This window comes from Nicotiana attenuata, unplaced genomic scaffold (genome assembly GCF_001879085.1).
Source record: "Nicotiana attenuata strain UT unplaced genomic scaffold, NIATTr2, whole genome shotgun sequence".
In the NCBI taxonomy this organism is placed as follows: Eukaryota; Viridiplantae; Streptophyta; class Magnoliopsida; order Solanales; family Solanaceae; genus Nicotiana; species Nicotiana attenuata.
In genome coordinates this window covers 291,731-306,146 of record NW_017671367.1, presented here as the reverse complement: position 1 = coordinate 306,146, position 14,416 = coordinate 291,731, and the positions used below count along the sequence as shown (strand labels likewise).

General features: G+C 39.1%; 1 protein-coding gene across 1 annotated transcript; it reads left to right on the top strand.

The window, feature by feature from the left end:
* The first annotated feature begins 274 nt into the window (after positions 1 to 274).
* On the top strand, positions 275 to 2,736 carry LOC109207837 (FAD-dependent urate hydroxylase-like). Its single transcript, XM_019370837.1, has 5 exons — positions 275 to 464; positions 633 to 701; positions 823 to 988; positions 1,070 to 1,301; positions 1,917 to 2,736. The coding sequence occupies exons 1-5, from the start codon at positions 298 to 300 to the stop codon at positions 2,471 to 2,473; spliced, it is 1,191 nt and encodes a 396-aa protein (XP_019226382.1). The 5' UTR covers positions 275 to 297; the 3' UTR covers positions 2,474 to 2,736.
* Positions 2,737 to 14,416: the final 11,680 nt, after the last annotated feature.

The window sequence follows — 14,416 nt, the reverse complement described above, 5'->3', positions numbered from 1 at the left end:
AAATGATAAGAAATATGTTATTATCATAGGTAATTTAGGATCTAAAATCAATAAGTTCAGAACTAGTATGATCTTAATAGTATATGCATTTTAATTAATAACTTTTTTTGTTTCTTTCGATCTATACATAATTCAAGCTGATGAAAGTAATGGATTCATTTTTTCTATACAACCTCATTATTTTAAGTAATGATTTAATGGATTCAGTTGAACACATGAATTCGACACCAAATAAATTCGCCTATATATGGTTATATTTTGGTGCATGGTCGTTACGTGTTTTTAATAGAACTACCGATGGTTATTTTGTTCTTTAGGCTGGGGTTGCGGAGCTTAGTGTTGGAATCATCAGACTCTTTACGAACATCAGGATTTGCCCTTGCATTATGGACCAACGCCTGGAGGGCACTCGATGCTCTTGGCGTTGGAGACTCCCTTAGACAACGTTCTCTCCAGTTTAGTCGGTACGTGTGAGGCCACCGGCCATAAGCTGAATTCGGTTATTATTATATATTAACTTGAGGTTTTTATAAGAAATCATAAATTCAGATGAAGATCGATATCGTTTAAGAATAGAGTTGTTAGTGTCATGATATCTCAGCTTGAATTTAATGAGCTTTTAATTTCTGTAGGTTCGAGGCATTTTCAGCAGTTTCAGGCAAGCCTACTGCAGAGATTTCCCTAGATGCAAATAAGAAACCGTAAGCTACACTCTAAGTTTTTGATATTTTGAGCATTGATCATTCCATATATATATATATATATATAACATATCCGTACGTACTTGTCAAATCTCACAATACAACTCTTTGTGTTATACAGTAGAGATTACGACAGCCGTTGTATGAAAAGACAGGAGATAGTGGAGACTTTAGAGAAAGAACTTCCTCCAGGAACTATCAAGTATTCTTCCCGTGTTGTTTCCATCCAAGATTCTGGACTATTCAAGTTGCTACATTTGGCTGACAAAACTGTTCTTCGAACCAAGGTGAATATATATTCTTCTTTTTATTTTTTGGGGGTTAACTGGGCCCAAAGAAAAAACTGAACAATACTGCTTTGCATGAAGGTGTTAATAGGATGTGATGGTGTGAACTCAGTGGTGGCTAAGTGGATGGGCCTCCAGAAACTAGTTGATGCAAATCGTTCAGCGATTCGGGGATACGTTGAGTATCCAGAAAGTCACGGTTTCGAGCCAAAGTTCTGCGCTTATTTTGGAGGAGGAGTTCGCATTGGTTTCCTTCCCTGTGATTACAAGAGCTTGTACTGGTTTTGCACTTTTACTCCGTCTGCCGTCAACTGTAAGCCTGCTACCTCCTTTAGCTTCTGTTCTGCATCAATTATTAACATACCTTTTTCTTTCCACTAAAGGTCGATAATGAGATTATGCCTTTTCCACCCAAGATAAATGAGACAATATTTTATTACTCTACTTTTTCCACGGAAGATAATGCATTGCCACGGAATATTCTACGAGAAATTTATTTTCTGATATTTAGTTATTAAAACTGTTATTTGAAGAAAATGTTATCATAATGAGGAAAATAACTTCCTTTTTTATGGATGGAAGTGTTCTTACAAGTATCTTAACCTCACTCTCCTTATTTTTAATATTATAATAAATTTCTTATGAATTTCAAAAAAGATATACTATATGTTTTCTGTAAAATAATTTCATAAAAAATGACTTCTTTCGTGCTAATTATTTTACTTATCTAAGATTTCCACGGAAGATAATACGACCGGTTTATTTGTGTACTCTTTCCACAGGAGATAATCAGAACTTTCCGTTTGATCTTTTGTCGTTTGATGTCTGCTTTTCTTTTTCTTTTCCTTTTATTTGTGTTCTGTACCAATAATCTCTGGCTTTTTTGTCTGATCAATCATGTAACGCTTTTGAATTGCATGCATCTCAGACGATGAATCGATAGAAGGAAGTCCAATCAAAATGAAGCAATTTGTGCTAAGTATGGCCAGCAACGTGTCAAAAGAAGCATACAATATCCTACAGAGAACCTCACTAGATAGCCTATATTGTGCCAAACTAAAATTAAGATCGCCATTGAACATTTTAATGAGAGACAATATTGTCAAAAGAAACACATGTCTAGTTGGTGATGCACTTCACCCAATGACACCTGATATTGGTCAAGGTGGATGTTCAGCATTAGAAGATAGTGTGGTTCTTGCTAGGTGCATTGCTGAAACTTTTTCAATAAAATTACCAACAGGAATGCTGGAGAAATTAGAAGATGATGAATTATACAATAGAATTAAAGTTGGTTTGGAGAAGTATGCAAAAGAGAGAAGATGGAGGATTTTTAACCTTATTACTACTTCTTATTTGGTTGGTTTGGCACAAGAAAGTAATGGGAAGGTGATTAGCTACTTGAGAGAGAAATTCCTGGCTCAATTTACCATTGAGACTATGCTGAAAATGGGTGACTTTGATTGTGGGAAATTATTGACATGATCTGGTTGTAGTGAAGATGTAAACTTATGATGATTAGTTTGTTGCTATTATGATCAATGAGTAGGGGGACTTCGAAAAGAACAATTAGAAAAAGTTGTTGTATGAACTAGCTTGTATGGAAGCTAAGGTTGCAAATGTTGTCACTCTATCTTATGTAAGGAGTAATTTAGTTTTCAACGGTGCTATTAGCTAGTACTCCGATCCTTTCCTCCTAATTTATGTGGTATCATTCGAATTGCAAGAGTCAAAACAAGTTTTTGTTATTATAATCTTCATATATCTTTCAAATACTTTAAATTATTAATTATTGTTATTTTCGGAACTTTTTATGTAGTTTCCAAATATATAAATATTATTTCAATCTAAATTAGCAATCGAATTATAGAATGACTTTCGAAATCTGAACTATGCCACATACATTTGGACAGAGGAAGTACAAAACTCTTAGAACAACCAACGTATAGGGACTATATATAACATTCTCCTTTTAATAAAATTCAACTTTTTACCCACTTGATGTTCGGTTAATTTAGATTCATGTCGTACAAGTCCATTAGAGGGGGAAGTGCGTCACGCCCAACTCTAGTCCTAAAAAGGGTAAGCGATCGCTGCAAATGTAACCGGGTCTGCAAGACGGAGTCGAATCCCACAGAGAACAACGGCTTAGCTAAAACAGTTCAATATCACTAAGAAGACAAGCTCGAATAGTTTCTAAGTTATAAATATTAAGATTCTTATACCTAACTAATTAATTAACTAACAAATTAAAATAATAAATTAATAACTAAATATATTAAGGGTTGAAGACTAAATTAAGGAGGTCTAGAGTTATGATTTTTCCGACTGTCGGAATCCTTCCCACTACATCTTCTATAATTTCGCCTAAGTATTCTCTACTGATCGTAAGTACTTTGGGTGTCGTAGCTCTCTCTCGAGCAACTACCACAATTTACTAGATGACGTATTCACTCAAACTACGCTAGCTGGCACTAATTCACCACTCACGACGATCGCACCAAGGTTTCGTTATCTTTAATCCCGCCTTTAAACCCTCTGTATTGATCTCACATGCGTTAGGAGTGATGTTGTTCAACAACTACCTAAATGCGTACTCTCTCTCGAGCAATACACACACTAAATAAGCACAGTTAATTGATGGCCATTCAATCAACAACAATAAACACGTATTTGAAGTACAAGTAGAGAAATCCAACGACTTAATTATATAAAAATTTAATAAGAATTCATCCTACAAAAGGTTCCATCAAAATCCTAGATAACAAATTAGTTATTCATAATAGCACGCAAAACTACAATACTAGAATACATAACCAATAATGAAAATAGGAAGAAGGAAGTGAAAAACTCGTAGAAGAACTCTCCGCCTTGCTCCTAGTGTGTTCTTGCCTCCTTTTTTCGATATCCCTCTCTAAAAACGTCCCCTTTTAGGTCGTCTCTCTCTAGGTCGTCTCTCTTCGGTCTCTAGAAACGTCTCCCCCTCTCAAAAGTGAGTTTAAGGACTATTTATATGGTATAGGATTAGCATGGGGCGAAAATAATACACACCCACTTCGAAACTCCCTTTTTAGGATAGCTCGTTCACTCTCTCGTGCGCACGCGAGAGTGAATGAGTGAAGTTCTTCTATTTTTCTTTTCCTTCTAAGTCTCTCGTGCACTTCCATGCCTTTTTTCCATACTTAGCTGTTTTTTCTCAAGCTTTTCCTCAGCTAGCTCATTCACTCTCTCGTATGCATGCGAGAGTGAACGAGGAAAGTCCTTCTTTTGTCTTTTGGTTCCGAATCAACTTCTTTTGCTCACATTTTGTCCAACTTGCTCCTACACATAAGAATGCACATAATGAGAATAATTCACTACAAAAACTCATGTAACCTACCGTAACCACACAAGTTATGAGATGAATGTACACTGAAAAATATGCATGTTTGGCCTTTTATCAACACCCTACACTTAAACTCTTGCTCGTCCTCGTCCTCGAGCAACTTTCAAAATTAAGCACAATGGCAAGAAACACATTTTCAAAATATACTCAAGCATCATACTAATGACAATGGTATAACGACCCGACCAGTCGTTCTGAGCGATTGCACTTCGCTCAGCAGTTTTCGAGATTGAGTAGCTCCGTATGATGTATTTGACTTATGTGAATCGTCGGTTTTGGTTTTCAGGTTATTCGGAATTGATTTGGAAGAATGGTTCTCAGCTAGAAACTTTAAATTTGAAAGGTTTGACAAGTTTGATATTTTTTAGAATTTGACCTCGGATTGGATTTCTAATGGTTCCATTAGCTCCGTTGGGTGATTTCAGACTAGGGGTGCGTCCGGAGTTTGATTTGGAGGTCGGTAGTGGAATTTGGCTTGAAATGGCGAAAGTTGGAATTTTGGAAAGTTTGATCAGGAGTGGACTTTTTGATATCGGGGTCGAATTCCGATTTCGGAAGTTGGAGCAGCTCCGTAATGTTAAATGTGTCTGTGTGCAAAATTTGAGGTCAATCGGACACGGTTTGATAGGTTTCGACATTGGTTGTGGAAGTTTGAAGTTTCAAGTTCATTGATTTCGAATTGAGGTGTGATTCATCGTTTTGATGTTATTATGTGTGTTTGCAGGCCTCGAGTAGGTCCGTGGTATGTTATGAGACTTTTTGGTATATTTGGAAGGGGTGCTGAGGGGCTCGGTGTGTTTCAGATTTGATTTCGGATCATTCTTCTTCATGTTGCTGCTGCTGAAGGCTGCTGATTCTGGTGTTTCCGCATCTGCGAAAGGATGCACGCAGATGCGAGTCTGTAGATGCAAACGGTTGTTCGCAGAAGTGAAGGAAGGCCTGGTTGAAATGGATCGCAGAAGCGGGAATAGGGGCGCATCTGCGGCCGCGCAGAAGCGAAAAGCTTGGGCGCAAGAGCGAGACTTAGCGCATGAGCGTGTTTGGTTGTGCACTTGCGGTTGCGCAAAAGCGGATGTTGATTCGCAAGTACGAGGGTGTCACGACCCTATACCCAGACCCGGTCGTGATGGCGCCTCTCGTGAAGACAAGGCCAGCCGACACATTTCCAATTCGAAGTTAAATAGCTAAACAGCAATACAACAGGCTATAGCGTGATTTAATAATGCTAAACAGCGGATAATATCATAACAATGCGGAAGTACCACCCACGCACAGCCCAAACGGGGTGTCACTAGTCATGAGCATCTACTAAGTCTAAATACAACTGACAAAGTCCGGAATGTACTAAGTACAGACTAATAAAAATTAAGGAGGGAGAAAAGCAGTGCTGCGAACGCCGGCAGCTACCTTGCTAAATTCCGATAACTCTCCGATCAGCCCAAAACCCGCTATCGGGTGTAGAATACCTGAATCTGCACACATGGTGCAGGGAGTAAAGTGAGTACTCCAAGTCAGTGAGTAATAATCATAAATAAAGACTGAGTGATAAGAAATCACGAAAAGTGCATCAACATGCTGTATAGAAGTGGTACAAAACCAGTATGAAAGCAATAAAGCTGTAAAATCCTTTAAAACATCTTGGCTCAGTTTAAACCCTTTTTAAAATAACTTTTTCAACAGTTGCGCAAATGAATGCATAACAACTAATGCAAATAAGCACAGAAATCCGCCCCTCGGGCACAAATACATAATTAAGCAATTAAATGACAGGCATATAAGAAAGATAAGCACATAAGGTTCGCCCCTCGGGCACAATATCAACAAATTTGCCCCTCGGGCAATATCTCAGAACGGTACCAGCCTCTCGGGCAATCACATAGAACAAAACCAGCCCCTCGGGCTACATCTCACATCACACTGGGTACCCGCACTCACTGGGGGTGTGCAGACTCCTGGAGGGGCCCCTTACGGCCCAAGCGCAATATCAAGCCATCTCGTGGCATCATAAACATGCTCTCGGCCTCATATCAATATCAAGCCACCTCGTGGCGTACAATCTCAGGCCCTCGGCCTCATAATCAGTATCAGTGTATCACCACTGCGGCGTGCAGCCCGATCCCAAAGATATCCTCACAACACAGTCCCTCGGCCTTACTCAGTCAAAAATCACATAAGCCTCTCGGGCAACAGTAAAACAGTATTTCTCAGCCCAAAACATCATTTAAATATCATTTGAGTATTAAAACAGAGTAAACATGGCTGAGTTTCTGAAAACAGTGGAAATAACATGACTGAGTTCAAGTATAAAGTCAAAACAGTGAGGAAACATCAACAACAGTCCCCGAAGGGTTCAAATAATTGGCATGGAGCCCAAATATGGCATTCAGCCCAAATAATGATGATAGCACATAGATTTTAATCAAATACGCAGTAAAATCATCAATCGGGACGGACCAATTCACAATCCCCAAATAGTGCACGACCCCACGCTCGTCAATAAGCGTGTGCCTCACCTCAATATAGCACTACGATGTGCAATCCGAGGTTTCAAACCCTCAGAACATCATTTACAACCATTACTCACCTCGAACCGGCTAAATCTCTAGCTCGCGACGCCTTTGCCCCTCGAATCGGCCTCCACACGCGTCGAATCTATCCAAAATCAGAACGAATACGTCACAATATGCTAAGGGAACTGTTGGCCCAAGAACAGGTGAAGTTTTGAAGAATGACAAATGAACTCAGTCATGGACCAGGTCCATCATGTGAAGCACAGTGTTTGTCAACCTATACATGTGAGATGCACGTGAAGGAGATAAGTCTCATTGATCAAGCAGCAATATCTCCTGAACTGATCGAAAAGGTTGCATATGGGATAAGGAGAGAAAGTCTCCTTATGAGAAGAGAATACAATCTGGATAAAAGATAGGGTTGGAGTTTGTGTTGTTCAAGGACTCAACTTGGATGGAAGATCAGCAATTGAGTCTCAATCAAACTCTAATTACTAACTCATTAAATAACAGTGATTGTTCTCTTTTACAGGCATTGCACATACGCAGAAGTTAAACTAAATTGAGAGCAAAAGAGCAAGGCGATTTTGCAAACAATTTATGTGATATTTAAGTGTGTACTCCTGAAGCTACTTGAACAAGATTGAAGAACCAGCTCTATAAAGAGTTTTATATGTCTTTCTTTATTTCTAGTTCAATTGTAGTAGGTGGATTAAAGTTGTACCTTTCAGCTTTTATAGAAGCAATTGTAATAGGTACTTTGAGTATCCAAGTTATAGGCTAACTTGAAGTTGTCGCAACAGTTGAGGCTGTGTGCTACAAAGGGATTAGAGTTAATCCTTAGGTTTACAAAGAGTTTTTGTAAATGCTATTTTGGCTTAGTGATTTTAGTGGAAGTTTGGGAAAATCCTACTGAGTAGTAGGTCGTGTTTTTTTTCACCTTTGAGCCAGGTGTTTTCCACGTAAAAATCTCTGTGTTCTTTATTTTATGTACTTTTAATTTCGCAAACAGTAGTAGTTAGTACACCTAGAAGAACCAGGTTCTTTGAGATCGAACATTGGGTACCACACAAATCACCCCCCCTCTTGTGTGGTATTGACGTTTAGAACATCAATTGGTATCAGAGCGGGTTATCCTTGAAGAGGCTAACACCTTAGGAAAAGATCAACATGAGTGCACCACCTGGGAACTGGGAAGGGCAATGCACTGCTAGGCCTCCACTCTTTAATGGTCAGTATTATTCTTGGTGGAAGAACAGGATGAGGGATCACATCATAGGGAAAAACTATGAATTCTGGGACATAGTCACTAATGGTCCTCTAGCAACCACAAAGAAGAATGCTGAAGGAGTTGATGTGCCAAAGACAAGAGCTGACTGCACTGCTGAAGACCTGAAGAAGTGGGAGAAAAATGCTAAGGCCAAGAAATGGCTTGTGTGTGGAATAGGTCCAGATGAGCACAACAGGATCCAAAGTTGTACCACTGCTAAGGAAATATGGGACACTTTGCAAGTGGCTCATGAAGGAACACCTCAAGTGAAGAGGTCCAGAGGAACACTACTGTATTCTCAATATGAGAATTTCACTATGAAGGAAGGAGAAACTATCCAAGAGATGTATACTAGGTTCACTACACTGACAAATGAACTTAAGTCTCTTGGAAGGATTGTTCTTGAAGAAGACAAGGTTGAGAAAATCTTGACAAGAGTTTTGCCAGTCTCATGGGAAAGCAAAATCACTGCTATTCAGGAATCTAAGAAAATTGCTACACTCAAGCTGGATGAACTAATTGGAAATCTTACTGCCTATGAACTGAGAAGGCAAACCATGAAGATGGATACACCCAAGAAGGAAAGAAATCTGGCTCTCAGAATTGCTGAAGGTTCAGATCTGGAGGATGATGAAATGGCAATGATCACAAGAGATTTCAAAAAGTACCCGATGAGATAAAAAGGGTTCTTCAAGAGGTACAACCTTCAACAAACCAAGGGCTCCTGAGAAACAGAACAATGAGGGTTGCTACAAGTGTGGTAAGACTGATCACATAATCAAGAATTGCCCTCAATGGGAAATTGAGTGGAAGAAAGAAAGGGCTGAACGAAGGAACAGGAAGAAGGAACAGGGTCAACCAAGAAAGAACAAAGGATCAACAAAGGCTATGGTTGCTGCCTGGGGAGAAACATCAGGTGAGGACTCAGAGGATGAAGTTGGAGATGAACAGGCCCTTATGGCTATTGGAGAATCAGATGATGAACAAGAGGTAAGTATTCTTCATCTCAAAGACAAGATACAATTTCTGTCTAAAGAAAGGCTGGCTGAGTTATTACTAGACTTCATTGATGAGTCTGAGATAATTAACAATGAGAAGGAAGATCTGTCTAGGGAATGTGTGATCCTAAAAGCAAAATGCAAAAGTCTAGAGTCTAGGGCTAATGAGAGTGATAGCAAAAATGCTGAGTTTTTGAAGAACCAGGTTCTTGAACTTAACACCAGTGTCCTAGAACTTAGGTCTGAAAACTTTGCGCTTTACTCTTTCATTTGTAGCTGGATTACCCCTGGGCTAACTTAACTTGAATCTGTTCTCTTTAGTTTTTTTATAAAACTGAAACTAGGAACAGGAAAGAAGAAAGCTGATCACACATATCTCACCCTAGAGGAAAACTTAGGAAAAATGAAGGATGAGTTGTACAAGAAGGATGAATCGATTAAAGTCCTAAAAGAAGATCTAGGAAAAGTGAAACATGAACTAGACAGAACTCGCAAATGGAACAAGGTTTCTGATGCACTTTCTTGGTTGCAAGAGCATCACAGTAGCAACAAAAGAGGACTTGGCTATGGGACTCAAGCACCAAAGTGAGACCCTAAAAGCAAGTACCTCACACTTCCTGAGAATAAAGTCTGCACACACTGTGGCAAGACTGGCCATTACAAAAATGAATGCAATGCAAAAGAAAAGTCTAGTCAAAAGAACAAAGCCTTTGTTCAAGAGAAAAGTAAGATGCCTGGGTGGGCAAGAAGGAATTTGATTCATCCTTTTGCCTATAGAAAGGGACCCAAACTAGTTTGGGTTCCTAAGACTAACCCTTGATTCCTTTTTGCTGGTCCAAGTTAAAGGAAGTAGCCAAATATGGTATATGGATAGTGGCTGCTCAAAACATATGACTAGGAGCAAGGACCAGTTCCTTTCACTTGAGGACTTAAAAGGAGGTAATGTCTCCTTTGGGAATGGAAAGAAAGGTGAGATCATTGGGGTTGGAAAGGTATAAGACAGACTCTCACTCCATTGAGAATGTCTACTTGATAGATGACTTGAAATATAGCCTGATCAGTGTGTCACAACTGTGTGACAGAGGTAACCTTGTAGCATTCACCTCTACTAAATGCTTTGTGATTAACCTTACCACTGACAAGATTATTTTGCAGGGAAAGAGATTTAACAATATTTACATTGTAGATTTGTCCACTCTCTCAGAAAATGAACTCACTTGCCTAAGTGTGTTGGTTAATGATCCCCTCCTGTGGCACAAAAGACTTGGTCATGCCAGTCTGAATCAGCTAAACAAATTAGTCTCTAAGGACTTGGTGATAGGGTTGCCCAACATCAAGTTCAAGGAAGACAAAGTTTGTGAGGTATGTGCAAGGGGGAAGCAGGTAAGATCATCCTTTAAAAGCAAGAAAATGGTAAGCACAACCAAGTCGTTGGAACTGGTCCATATGGATCTCTGTGGTCCAATGAGAACCATGAGCTGAGGTGGAAAAAAATATGTAATGGTGCTTGTTGATAATTATTCTAGATTTACCTGGGTTCTATTTCTAACTTCTAAAGATGAAGCATTTGACATGTTTACTGCATTTGTTAGAAAAACTCAAAAACAATTAGGAAATCAACTTGCATCCATTAGGTTTGATCATGGAGCTGAATTTGAAAATTCCAAGTTTGCTGAATTCTGTGATGAAAATGGTATAGATCATAATTTTTCTGCCCCTAGAACTCCTCAAGAAAATGGAGTAGTTGAAAGAAAGAATAGGACTCTTGAGGACATGGCTAGGACCATGCTTCTTTCTAGTAAACTGCCTCACAGCTTCTGGGCAGAGGCTGTAAACACTGCATGTTACATAATCAATAGATGCATGACTAGACCTCTTGTAGAGAAGACTCCCTATGAGTTACTTAAAGGGAGAAAACCAAACATATCCCATCTTAGGGCATTTGGTTGTAAGTGCTACGTGCATAATAATGGAAAAGACTCCCTAGGTAAGTTTGATCCCAGAAGTGATGAGGGAGTATTCTTGGGATATTCTTCACATAGCAAAGCATATAAAGTGTTTAATAAAAGAACTTTGTGTGTAGAAGAAAGTGTACATGTAGTATTTGATGAAACTAACATTCTTTCTAAGAGACATGAACATGAAGATGAAGCCCTTGGATTGGCAAAGGACTTGACTTAAGCCTCAGCACAAGTCAAAGTGGCACCAACAGAAGGAACAGGTGATGGAACAGGTTCTTCCATCCAGGGCAACCTGACAGGGGGAACTAATCAAAGAGAAATTAAAATAAATTCTCCTTAAAGGAACCTGTTCATGACCCTGTTCCTCAGCAACAGAACATGGGAGAAACATCTAGTAGAAACCAGTTGGCCGTAAAACCTCACAAGTATCAAAGTTCTCATCCCATTGAGAACATTATCACTGATCCAACATCTGGAGTCAAAACTAGATCACAATTAAAGAATCTGTGTGCTTTTGATGCATTTTTATTCTTATTGAACCTAAAAATGTTGTTGAGGCTTTGTAGGATGCAGATTGGGTCAATGCAATGCAAGATGAACTCAATCAATTTGAGAGAAGTCAAGTTTGGCATCTGGTTCCAAGGCCCAAAGATAGATCAGTTATTGGTACAAAATGGGTCTTCAGGAACAAACTTGATGAAGATGGAACTGTTACAAGAAACAAGGCAAAACTGGTGGTTCAAGGTTACAGCCAGGAGGAGGGCATAGATTATGATGAGAATTTTGCTCCAGTTGCAAGACTAGAGGTAATTAGACTTCTCATAGCCTTTGCAGCACATATGGAATTCACTCTTCATCAGATGGATGTCAAAAGTGCCTTCCTAAATGGCTACCTGAAAGAAGAAGTATTTGTGAAACAACCTCTAGGGTTTGAGAGCAAGGAATGTCCTGAGCATGTGTACAAGTTAGACAAGGCTCTCTATGCACTCAAGCAGACCCCAAGAGCATGGTATGAACGATTGTCAAAATTTCTGCTGGAGCATGGTTACAAGAGAGGTAAAATTGATAGTACCTTATTCTTAAGGGAAAAAGGTAAGGATCTCCTTGTTGTACAAATATATGTCGATGACATAATCTTTGGGGCCACTACTGATAAGCTAAGTAAGGACTTTGCAAAATTAATGAGGAGTGAGTTTGAAATTAGCATGATGTGTGAGCTTAACTTCTTCTTAGGCTTACAGATCAAACAAAGTCAAAATGGAACCATGATCCATCAGCGAAAGTATGCAAAGGAGCTAATCAAAAAGTTTAAAATGGAAGAATCTAAAGAAATAGATACACCCATTGCAACTGCGACTAAATTAGATGTTGATGAACCTGGTTCATCTGTTGATCAAAAGTTGTATAGGAGTATGATCGGTTCACTTCTGTACCTTACTGCTAGCAGACCTGACATTGTTTTCAGTGTAGGGCTTTGGGCTCGCTTTCAGGCTAATCCTAAAAAATCCCACATGACTGCTGTCAAAAGGATACTAAGATACTTGAAAGTCACCACTGATCTGTGTCTTTGGTATCCCAAAGTTAGCAATTTTAATCTAGTAGGATATGCTGATGCTGATTATGCAGGTTTTCTAGTGGATAGGAAGAGCACCTCAGGTATGACACACTTCCTTGGTTCATTTCTTGTGTCATGGGCTACCAAAAAGCAGAAATTAGTGGCCTTATCTACTGCTGAAGCTAAGTATGTTGCTGCTACTCTTGTTGTGCTCAATTGCTATGGATCAAACAACAGCCGGTAGATTTTGGTATTGAAGTTGGTTGTATTCCAATATTCTGTGATAACACTAGTGCTATAAGTATGACAAAGAACCCTGTTCATCACAACAGGACTAAGCACATAGATGTTAGACACCACTTCTTAAGAGATAACTATGAGAAAGGACTAATCTCCATAGAATTCTGTGCTACTGATAAGAAAATTGCTGACATTTTCACTAAAGCACTGAGTAGAGAAAACTTTGAAAGGAACAGGTTGGAATTAGGGATGATTAAGATCACCTAATAGGTCCAGTTCAGAATTCACAATGGAAAAAATTTTAAAAAAAAATTGAAAAAAAAAAATTGGTTAGGAGTTCTAACTTTGTGTAAATATCTAGATTAATTCTTACTCAGTTTCATACTTTAATTTGTATACTCCTGTGACATGTGTACATATGATTCACTGATCTCTTACAAAGTTTTTTCTATTATGGCATTTGAAGCATGTTCAAGAGAGTTCTATATGAAGAACCTGGTTCATCAGTATGAGTTCATATGAAAGTTCAGGTATGTTTTCAAAATTTGCATAATTAGAAAGATTAACAATTCAATCATGAGCAGAAGTTCTATACTTGCCAAATTCCTAGAAAATTCTATCCGTTGAGGCATTGAACCAGTTTCGTCCTTTTAGAACTCTAAAACCGTGATTTTTGCCTAATATCTAGGGAAGCCAAAATAATCATTAAAAGCCTGGAATTAAACCTTGATTAGACTTCTAATTGACCCCTAAAAAGCTGTCGTTACTGCATTAATGTCAAATTGCCTTTAAATACACACCACATATCTAATCTTCTTCACTATTCTAAAACCGTCAAAAATATTTCTCCAGTTCTAATCGCTTCTCTTCTCCAGAAATTCCCAAATTCTCTTAAGAAACAATCAACCATGTCTAACCCACAAGATCATCCTGGCACTCCTCCACCACCATTGTAACACCCCGTAAATTCGGCTTAGGTGTGGATGTGGGAAATGAGTGGTAAGGTTATATTTTGAACATGTGAAGTCCCAACGGGATGATTGTGGGTAAAATAGTTGTTTCAAAAATCAAAATGGAAAGAGAGGTGCATAAGATTTGACAAAAATCGACTAAGTTGCAGAAGGTCTGTCTTCCATCAAGTTTTAGTGAAAATGTGTATGCGCGAACACTCGCAGGATCAGATTGTAGTGCAGTGTGGAAGGGTCAGCCCTCAAATGTCCAAGTTCAGAGGGAACTCAAGGTCCCCAAGGCAAGGCTCATAGGAGGGGGGCAGAACTTAGAGTCTAAGAATAAGTGTAAGTGCAATAGATGGGGAATTAGGGAAAGCCATGACAAACTAGTGGTCATGCCCAACAATTAGGATGCTGGCACACCCCTGACCAGCCTGTCAGTTTGAGTTTAGGAGTTAGGACCTATTGAAGGTCAGGTTCAGACCTGGGCAGCAATTTGGATGCGGCCAGGCCATGAACTTTAACTCAATACACATAGGGGAATGGGGGTATGGGGATT